Here is an 11,364-nt window from a genome sequence, read left to right as displayed (position 1 = left end):
ACTGCCACAGTTGTTGAGTGAATTTGGTTCCTCCCATTGACTGAGCTTGTCAGGAGCCCCCTCAGAAGGTCACAACACAGGACGCTGCAACTGCCATAAATACATGCATATTGGCAAGTGCCTAAATTTTCACTACGTGACCGCAGGGACATTGCAGCAGTCATAAGTCTGAGGACCAGTCATGAGGCATTTTTTTCCAGCATCATTATAATTCCAAACAAATGGTTATGTCGAAGACTACTTGTTTATTGCTAACAGAATAGTTAACCTGAGTCAAATGAGACTCAGTTTAATTTAAGGAATTTAAGTAGTGTTTCTGAATGTCCATGCAATATTTTTAACAGCTATTTAAAACTTTTTTTTTTTGCAGAACAAATTATAGAGAAGGATGAGGGTCCATATTATACACACCTTGGAACGGGCCCAAATATTGCTGCAGTCAGAGAAATAATGGAGGACAGGTGAGGAAATAAATGTTAATACTAATAAATCAAAATCAATTTTACACATGGGTGGTGATAGCAGTTGTAGTATATCTGGTGTGTTCTTGTTATGCTTTGGTGGGCTTTGTTATGTTGGATCTGAACGATAGCCTTTGCATATGAACTATACTATATATTAGAACACTTACTCATAGCAAGTACGAGTCTGTTTTAGAAAATGAGTTTGAATATTCTCATTTGCCTTTAAGTGGGTATTGGGTAGAATGTCACAATACACTTTATGGAGATGTGGAGAAATTCATCTCTTTCATGTTAATTCCAAGCAGTGTAATCAAGTTGCTAAGGGTAATTGAAGACTGAACTATGGGAGAATTTCATGAGAGAAATTCAGATATGATTCATGCAACAAGCTGTTATCTAGGTACTCAGCCTTTGTTTTGCACATAGTGCTATAATTGTAGCACAGCACCTAGGCCTGGTATGTACCGCGTTTCCCCAAAATAATTATTTTTTTTTTGACCCCTGAAATAAGCGCTTGGCCTTATTTTCGGGGAGGTGTTATTATTTTTGAGGTGCAGGAGGTAACGAGCGTGGTCACTTGGCTAAGCTCTATCTACCATCCTCAGACCAATGGGGTGGCTGCTGCTGTGTTGCAATATTTTGGGGAAGGGCCTATTTTTAGGAGAGGGCTTAAGACCATGCGCTCAGAAGCCCAATTGGGCTTATTATCTGGGGAGGTCTTATTTTCAGGGAAACGGGGTACCTACAGGCTCACATTCCTAGAAGATGTTGGCTACCAAAATCTCTCCCCTCCCTCCCCCGTATTCCTATCACAAGACTTGGATTTATTTTGTCTACTCAGTGCTCTGCTTTTGCACTAATGAGAGAAGTTATGGAATGCCTAGAGCTCTCACTCGCCCCCCTTCCCCAAATTCACATTGCCATCCTTTAATATATTGAAATATGTTAAGCTGTGGTGACGCAATAGTTAGAATGCAGTATTGCAGGCTGACTCTGCCCTTAACCAGGAGTTCAATCCTGACCTGCTAAAGGTTGACTCAGCCTTCCATCCTTCTGAGGTCAGTAAAATGAGGACCCTGATTGTTGGGGGCAATATGCTGACTCTGTAAACACTTAGAGAGGACTGTGAAGCAGTATATAAGTCTAAATGTTATAACTATTGCTATCTCTCATTCAACTAGATTACTTCAAGTGTCATAGGGTGGATTTGGAGGTTGTTGTTCTTATACTTATTCCTTCTTGGTTTTACTAGAATGAATATCAAATAATCAAAACCAGTTTTTAAATGCATGTACCCATTATTATTCAGTAACATCAATCCTCTATATGACAAATTGTTGAAATTTGTATCCATGCAGGTGTATACCACCCGGAATTGTTAACTTAACATCACTTAAATCAACAAGCATGATGAACAAGCACGAATTCTTGAATTTTGGGGATGTCTGCTGGCTGGGAGACATTCACCAATCCCATATTTCCTTTGTGCATTAGATATATTTTGTAAAGATAGACCTTTATCTAAATTCCAAAAATCTTCAACTTGTCTTCTACAATTTGGTTCCTTCCAGAGGAGTTAATTGCTATAATTCCAATATATTCAGAGACTACCAATTGAGGGAGATTGATTTAACCTTTAAAGTTGCTTTAAAGATTGATTTAAAGTTGATTAGACAACCTGGGAAATATTGGGTCACCATTTCAGAGATATTTGAATACCTAATATCTAAGCAGAAAAACAAAATGATCATGAACAGGCAAAAAAGCATGGAGAGTGGGAACAATCTCTAACTTCCTACCAACTTTCCCAGAGACTTAACTTTTCTTGTAGAAAGCTGGCAGGAAGCATTGGAAATAATTATTACTTGACTATGGCCAGGGGTGGGATTCAGCCGGTTTGGACTGGTTTGGGTGAACTGGATGTTAATTTTACATCTGGTTTGCCAAACTGGTAGTTGCAAGGACTAAATGGCCCCCACCCACTCCTCCCCTCTCAGGAGTCTCCACGTGGCCTGTTCATCATGCCAGGAAAGTGCAGGGCCCACACGTAGGCTCTGGGAGGGCAAAAAATGGGCCTTCTGGAAATGGGCCTGTTTCCAGCCTCCAGAGCCTGTGGGAGGCCGTTTTCGCCCTCCCGGAGGCTCAAAAAAAGCTTCCAGAGCCTGGGGAGGGCGAAAATGCACCCCTGGTGCAGGAGGCTGAGTAGGCCACACCTACCCAGCAATTGGGGAGAGAACCGGCACCCCTGACTATGGCAACACTGAAGTGGCCACAACTTTGCTAGATTTCAGTCCCTCAGGGGTCATGGTTCCAAATTTTGGACACATTCTATAAGTCAGAGTTCCCCAACCTTTTCAACTTTGCAGACAGGTGGAGGTGGAGGAAATGGTTCCATATGAGCAGTTGGCAAACATGCAGACTTGCCTGCTGTTCGTGTGAATGAGGATGCATGTGCACTTGCCCATTGCTTTCATGGCCTGGTCCCCAAAGGCTTAAGGCCTGGTGGTGGGCCACATCCCAGGGATTGGGGACCCCTTCTGTAAATGAGGCTTTTGAGATAGGTTCATTCAAATATTGTTGCCCTAGGATGCACCGTTTCGTACAATTGAAGGTTACAAACAAGCAGACACAAGAGATTTAGTAGTGTACAGAAAGTGCTCTTCTTACAAATAGGTTCTGTGCTGAGCATCTGTTTGTAAGTCTATTTTGTCCAAAGTTCGTGTTTTGTGCACATAAAGTAACCTTTTTCCTGGATTCTGGGACCTTTTAAGTTGGGAGTTGTGGATAAGTTTGTTTGTATTGGTCAAAGTTTGTAACTCAAAAGTTTATAAGTAGGCTATAGATAAAGTCATCCTGGATTCGTTCAGTATTTTGTTACCGTATTAGTCAATTTGAGGCTTCTGGAAGCTTGTGAAATCTCAAATCAGGAAGAAATTTTAGATAACTTGACTGACATTACGCTACTACAAGACACTTTCTTGTGAGACGTGCTCAAATTGATACACTTAGTATGAACAGAGCAAGTGATATGAAAACTGTAACTTAAGCTGTCAACATCATAAACTATTTTTAGCAATACTTAGCATCAGATACATTTGACTTGCATAAAGACCTGTTTCACATAAGGCAATCTGCATTGCAATTTCCCCATTTATTTTCTTGCTGATTTGTTTTTCCTGCAATTTGCTTTTCTTCCCTCCAATTGCTTAGCGTCTGTAATTTTGGGGAGTTTGACTGTGATGAAACTTTACTCACAAAAAAACCCCTTATGTTTGCTTCAACTTGAGTTAAAGGATTCCAGTGTTTATTTATTTCAGCATAATAGAACCAATGCCATTCTTTCCTGCCACCCTGCCTGGGTCCAGCCCACCTGTTATGGCATGTTCCTCATCATTTAGGATTGCTTTACTACCATGTTGCTTACCTAGAACTGGGAAACGATGGAGAAAAGGAGAGCAAGAAAAAGGGAAGCAGGACATTTAAATGCACCAAGTGACTAGATGATAAACCTGTGTGAACTTGAAAAGAAAAAAAAGAATTGCAACTCTTGCAAATATATGCCTGCAAATATTGCATATTTGCTTTTACTTGGCATTGCCCTGTCCTTATCTAGCAGGATTTTTACTGTTTTTTCTCATTTCTTCAGCTTTAATAACTACTTGCAAAGATGGTAGAGACCTTTTTCTTTGGGTTCCAAGGTTAAAATGGAGGAAGATATGCAAATCTTTGTATTGTTTCCTATAAACAAGATTTGTCTAACATAGGGCTATCAAACTCCCGGCCCATGGGCCGGATGCTTCATGCGCTGGCCACGCCCAGTTTAGCCAGAAAAGTTCCAATATGTCACGTGACTCTGCTGTGACAATGCGAGTTTGACACCCTGGTCTAACAGCAACATTAGGTCAGAAACATTAGGTCAGAAACCTTGAAACCAGCTACCCATATTTTCAAGTGGTACCATCAGGAATTCTAATAGTAGCATCAAACTAAAGATACAGAGAAAGAAGAAAGAGGATTCAGCATAATTTATGGTATGTAGATCTGAAAGAACAGCTTCTGCCCCAAAACAGACCAATGAGGAATGAATATGTAAAGAAGCCATAGAACATACCCTTTTTTCCCGAAAATAAGACCTCTCCGGATAATAAGCCCAATTGGACTTTTGAGTGCATTAAAATAAGCCCTTCTCCAAAAATAAGCCCTCCCCAAAAATATTGCAACACAGCAGCAGCCATGAGGTGACCACGCTTGCTGACTCCTGTGCCGCAAAAATAATAAGATCTCCCCTAAAATAAGGCCAAGCGCTTATTTTGGGGGGCAAAAGTAAATAAGACCCTGTCTTATTTTCAGGGAAAACACGGTAGGTAACTACAAACACTGCGGGTAGTCCTAGACGTATGACGACAACTGGGACCAGAACTTCCACTGTTAAGTGAGTTATGTCTTTTTTTTGCCATGGTTTTACCCTCTTTTTTGCCATGGTTGTTTGGCAAATCACCCCATTATTAAGTGACTCACAGGGTGGTTAGTGGACCCAGCTTTCCCTGTTGCTTATTGGAAGTCAGATCGGAAGGTCACAAGTGGTGATCACATGACCCCAGGAATGTTACAATTCTTGTTAAGGACTGCTCACAAGTCACTTCCCAGTGCCATCATAACTTTGAATGCTTGCTAAACAAATGGTTGAAAGTTGAAGTCTACCTATATTTGAAATTGAGATCAGGGGTTTCTCCTGTGCGCTGCTTGGAGAGTCCAAACATGGGTTAACACAGTCTAACTGCCCTAGGACTGAGTCAGTTTTTGTTGACCATGCCTCCCTTTGCCTCTTGCAATTCAGTTTAAAAACTGAGTCGGCCCGTTTGAACTGTGGCTCGGGAACTCCTCAGTCTTACAGCAGTTAAACTGGACTCCCCATAGCAAGCACAGAAGAAAAGTATTTCACCAACCATTAATTGATGAGGTTACCAAGTACTCAGTACATGAAATGCTGGCTGAGAGGTTCTGCCGAACACCCGTTGCCTGCTGAACGTGAGCAATGAGCGCGCAGGGTGAGTTGCTTGTCTGGCGGTTGCCGGCGAGCACAGGGAAGGCGCGGGGCCTCCCGACAGTCTTTATCCCGATCAGCTTCATTAGCTCGCACTGGAGAGCTTTTTGAGCTCGGCAGCGGCGGCTATGTAATTTGCCCAGCAACAGTGGTGGCCATTTTGACGGGCTTCGTGCGCTTTTCGCTGCAAGCCCGGTTGTTTTGGAAGGGGAGAGCTGCGCGTGCAGCGGCAGCCATTTTAAAGTGCCAGGCGGCATTCCGAGCATCGGAGCCGCGAGGAGGAGGCAGATCAAGCCCTCAGCAGCAGCAGCAAAGCCGCCGGAATGTGGGCCTTGTCCGGAAAGCCGGCGAGGCCTAAATCGGGACACAGTTCAGTCCCAGGAGGCGGCCATCGAGGAGGTTCTGCCGTCGGGCGTCCTTCACCTCATCTCCGAAGGGACCGAAGGGTCTTCTGGCCCGCTGGCTCGCGCCCTTGCACCGTCTCACCTCGATCCTTGACTGACCTGTCTCCCGGCTGTGTCCTGCAGGTCAGTATGGCGGACAAAGGTTTGGGAACACGAGATGCAGGCAGGGCCTTCCTCCAAGCGGAACAGGCTTGATCCCCCCCCCAAACGGAGGAAAGGGAGGCAAGGCCACCTCCAGGAGGGCATCCCCTGGGCCCTCTGGGGGTGCTGATAAGAGCAAGGAGGGGCCCCGCAGACAAAAGACCTCAGAGCCCCACAGGAATGATAGGTCTCCCAACCTTGCAGAGACATTGCCAGAGCCAACTTCAGAACAGAGAGGAGAGCGGGAACCTGACTCCCCTCAAGGGAACAGGTCTCCCCTGTCAGTGGGGGAAATTTCTAGAGATTCTTCCCCTGACGCATCCTGGAGTTACCCCGACTCTCCCAGCTCGTCCAACAGGGAGGAGCTGGTGCCTTTTCAGGACTTCATCCCAGAGGAGGAGTGTAGCAATGCAAGGGGGAGCAGGAAGCGTCCTGTCCCATCCACGTCCCGTCCCAGGGAAGACAAGGGCCCAGAAATGAAGGAGGTGATTGCTCAAGCCATCTCCCAGGGCATAGACAAGGGCATCAAGCAGAAGGAGGCCCGAACTACTGGCACTCCAAAGCCTAGGCCTGTCACGGCACAGGCAAAGGATCAGGCTCCACCCTCTCTGGGCACCTCAGTGGCTACTGAGGAGTCGGTCTGGGAAGAAGGAGAAATTGATGACTTCGAGTTATTGCAGGATGAGGATCTTCCTCCTGATAAGCCAGCCTTCATGGGGTTGTTCAAACCCTCTCTATTCAAATTTATCCTTCATAAGGCCAAGGCGGCCACCGACTTGGGTTCCTCTCCTAAGAGTGTGGCCACCCCCCTAGTTTCTGCTAAGAACCATAAGGAGGGCTTGTTTAAAGAACCAGTGCCTACCCTAGATTTAGTTCCAGTGCCAGATTTATTCATGGACGTAGTCCAAAGACAGTGAGTCCAGCCAGGTACCCTTACCAACCCTAGTGGTGGAGATAAGTCTCTCTATGCTGTAGAAAGTAGGATGGAGGAGGTGCTAAAATTGCCAGCGGTGGATGCCCCGGTGGTCTCCTTGACCTCCAATTCGAACTTACCTGCCGACCTTCTAGAAGGTCTCAAAACCGAAGACAAGAGATCCGAGAAGGCATGTCACAAAACACACCAGGCGGCGGCATGGGCCATCAGGGCATCCACCTCTGCCTCTTTTTTCACTAGGGCATCCCTCCTCTGGCTGCGACAACTGAGATCCAAACCCCCTTCTGGGGGATCTCAGTGGAAGCATGACATCAACAAGATAATTACCACAGTTGAATACTCAGCGGATGCCTCCTTAAATGCGGCTAAATTTGCATCCAGGGCACTGGCATCCAATGTCACCTCTCATCGTCTGCTGTGGCTCCGCCACTGGCAGGCAGACATGAAGGCGAAGTGGAAGCTCGCTTCCGCCCCCTTCAAGGGAGGGCAGCTCTTTGGGGAGGCCCTGGACAAGTTTGTCATCAAAACGAAGGACAAACGGAAGGTCCTTCCGGCCACTCTCAAGAAAAATAAGCGCAAGGGTTCAGGTTCCTTTCGGAAGCAAGCCTTTAGAGCACAGGAGACCCCTCAGGCGTCCAGTTCCTCTAATTATCAGAGATCCTACCCCCAGGCTGCAGATAGGGGCCAGGATAGAAGCTCCTATGGGTCACGGGGGAGGCAACAACAACAGCATTCCTTTTGGAAGCCCTTTCGTGGTGGAGCAAACTCCTGCCACTTCCGGCGAGGAAAGTGACCATCAAAGGTTTCCTCCCATAGGGGGTCGGCTTCAGTTATATGCTGACAGGTGGGAGGAGATCACATCAGACTCGTGGGTCCTCAACACGATCAGGAGGGGCCTAGTCTTAGACTTCCTACCCTTCCCCCAAAGGACATTCATCCATTGTCCGACTCCCAAGAATCCTCTGAAAAGGGACCTCATGCAGAAGGAGATCCTCCATCTGTATCAAATAAGGGCCATAGAGCCGGTGTTGAAGGATTAGGAAAAGCAAAATTCTCTGGTTTTCCTGGTCCCAAAGGCCTCGGGGATGGAGAGCCATCTTGGATCTGAAGCGCTTGAACCAGTATCTGGCCTACAAGCGATTCAAGATGCAGTCTCTCCACTCCATCCTAGAATGCATAAGGCAGGGAGATCTGCTCACCTCCATAGACTTGAAGGAGGCCTACCTGCACATCCCCATCCATGCAGCTCACAGGCGGTTTCTGAGGTTCCACTACGACGGGAGGCACTACCAGTACAGGGCTCTACCCTTCGGCCTTTCGTCTGCGGCCAGAACCTTCGCAAAGATCTTGGCAGTGGTGGCAGCCCATCTCCGGACCCGTCTGATTCGTCTGGAATGCTACCTAGATGACATCATCATTCATTCCTCCAGCCGCGACCAGGCCCGATGGGACGTTCAGGTGACCATAAGGGCTCTACAGCGCCACGGCTTCTCGGTGAACCGGAAGAAGAGCCACCTCGAACCGACCACCCATATTCAACATCTCGGCACCATAATAGACTCCACCTTTTGTCAGGTGTTACTGTTGCCAGACAGGTTAAAAAATCTTCGACACAGAGTGCATCAATGCTGCCTGTCCAGGTCAGTGGCGATCACCAAGCTCTCTCAATTTCTAGGCATCATGATTTCATGTCTGAAGGTCTCCATGCCAGGGAACTACAGTGGTTGCTCCTGCCAATGTAGAGGGCGAAGGCCAGCAACTCAACATGCTGTGTTCAGTTACCGCCAAAGGTGATCCACTCGCTACATTGGTGGCGGACTATGGCAGTACAGAGGGGGTGCCTATTCAAAGACCCCAAAAGAATCGTGGTGATAACAGATGCCAGCCTGCAAGGATGGGGGGCACACTGCCAGGGCAAGTGGAACCAGAGGGAAGCTGCGCACAGCATAAACTGGCTGGAACTGAGAGTGGCACTTCTTGCCTTGCGCTGGTTTGCATCCCGGATTGTGGGCCATCATGTACTGTTACTAACAGACAACGTGGCAACAAAGGCCCACATAAACAGGCAAGGCGGCACACACTCCAAGAGTCTCATGGTGGAGGTGGAGTCCCTGGAAAGATGAGCGGAACGCCATCTGGCGTCCATAAGAGCGGACCACATCTCAGGGACCAACAACCAGGAAGCGGATTGGCTGAGTCGGCAGACGATCGACCATTCCGAGTGGCAGCTGCACCGGACCTGTTCAAGCAGATCGTGAGGAGATTCGGCAAACCGCAATTAGACCTCTTTGCCACCCACACCAACACACATCTGCCCCGCTTTTCACGATACCACTCTCCTCTGGCGGAGGGGACGGATTCGTTGAGGTGCAAATGGCCCTCAGGACTTCTATATGCATTTCCCCCCCTTCCTCTCATCCCACAAGTTGTGACCAAGCTGTTGGCAGAGGAGGCGGAGATAATACTGGTAGCGCCTCACTGGCCCAGAAGGTCCTAGTACGCAGATCTTGCCAGCCTCTCCATTCAGAAGCCATGGAGAATTCCTCAGGAGCAAATCTCCCTCAGCCAAGGGGCCATCTCTCATCCAGACCCCCAGTGGCTACAACTAGCCGTCTGGCACTTGAGGGGGACCTCCTGAGGAAACAGAAGATCGCTGACAAGGTCATTCGAATTATCCAAGCGTCCAGGAGACCTTCCACTACTAGGATATACGAAGCCACATGGACTGCCTTCTCTGACTGGTGTCAGAAGAACAGTATAAGGGACATTTCTGCTTCCGTCCCACAAATACTTGACTTTCTTCAAGAGGGTCTGGACAGAGGACTTGCGCCCAACAAGCTTCGGCGTCAGGTCGCGGCCCTATCAACCGTTCTTACCTGTAGCTCTTCTAGACCCTTGAGTCAGCATCCACAGATTAAGAGCTTCCTGAGGGGCACGGTGAATATCTGCCCTCAGGTGGTTCATCGTTCCCCTTCTTGGAACTTGCTGTTCGTCCTAAGGGCACTAACGGGGGCACCCTTCGAGCCCATGAGGCAGGCTAGCCTCCATCACTTGACACTTAAGACTGCCTTCCTAGTCGCCATCACCTCGGCGCATAGGATTTCAGAGCTGGCTGCGCTTTCAGTCAGACAGGATCTATGTATTATACATCCTGATAGGGTCATACTGAGGCTTCACCCCGCTTTCATTTCAAAAATCAACACTCACTTTCACAGATCAAAGGAAGTGATCCTTCCCAACTTTTGCCCTAAACCTGCCCATCCTAAGGAAAAGGACTGGCATAAGTTGGACGTAAGGAGGGCAGTCCGTATTTACGTCAAAAGAACCAAGGACTTTCGACGCTCTGAGTCATTGTTCGTTTCATTCCACCCTGGGTCACTGGGCCACAAGGCATCGTCCCACACGATTGGGCGCTGGCTGCGGGCCTCCATCAAGCTCGCCTACGAGCATCAGGGCAAAGTTGCACCGCAAGGAGCGACAGCGCACTCAACGAGGAGTGGAGCTACCTCAGCAGCTTGGGCGACCCAGGCATCTATCATTGACATTTACAGAGCAGCCATGTGGTCGTCACCCACGGCCTTTATTAAAAATTACAAGATTGACACCTTTGCCTCAGCCGAAGCCTTTTTCAGAAGACGGATTTTGCAAAAGGTTGCAGAGGCTACGGACACTCTGGACTCTACTCGCCCTGGGACAAAATAGTTTGGGTATGTCCCATGCTTGGATTCTCCAAGCAGCGCACAGGAGAAAGACCGTTGGCTTACCTGAACGGGCGTTCTCTGGGCGCTGTGGGAGAGTCCAACCCCGCCCAGGGTCTGTTGATTGATCGAGGTTTGATCTTGGAGGAACTGAGGAACGGCCATCCTGTATGGCGATTTCTTCGTTTTTAAACTGAATTGCAAGAGGCAAAGGGAGGCGTGGTCAACAAAAACTCACTCAGTCCTAGGGCAGTTAGACTGTGTTAACCCATGCTTGGAGTCTCCCGCAGTGCCCAGAGAACGACCGTTCAGGTAAGCCAACGGTCTATGCCACAAGTCCTAACTGTAAGCATTTATTTATGGACAAGATTATCAAATAGCAGTAGCTAACACCAAGGCTGTTTCTGGAACCATTCAGTTAAGAAGTTTTCTCTTTACTAAATTGATTATAATCAAAGACTTAAAATGTTCCTGGATGTAATCTTGTCTACCTTCTGTGCACTGCGGCACTTTTCCGGTTTGTTTCCATGTTTATCTTTGGGTCTGCTTGTGATTTCTTTGTGTTTTGTATTTTTCTTGGATTTGTTTTTACATTTTCCATTTCTTTTTATTATCAGCCCCCTAGAAATTAATTAAGGATCTGAATTAATAAAATCTGTCTATACTGCCCATTAGATAT

The 11,364-nt window shown here is 47.4% G+C and overlaps 1 protein-coding gene across 5 annotated transcripts in view; it reads left to right on the top strand.

The window, feature by feature from the left end:
- TET1 (tet methylcytosine dioxygenase 1) overlaps positions 1-11,364 on the top strand; it is a 131,460-nt gene that overhangs the window by 77,092 nt on the left and 43,004 nt on the right. For all 5 annotated transcript variants that reach the window (XM_081953962.1, XM_081953964.1, XM_081953961.1 and 2 more), the window contains one exon: positions 371-461. In XM_081953962.1, coding sequence (XP_081810088.1) covers positions 371-461 — 91 coding nt within the window. The remainder of the gene's footprint in view (positions 1-370; positions 462-11,364) is intronic.

Source organism: Natrix helvetica (genome assembly GCF_964273705.1).
Source record: "Natrix helvetica genome assembly, chromosome: 5".
Lineage (NCBI taxonomy): Eukaryota > Metazoa > Chordata > Lepidosauria > Squamata > Natricidae > Natrix > Natrix helvetica.
This window is presented reverse-complemented; position numbering and strand designations above follow the sequence as displayed.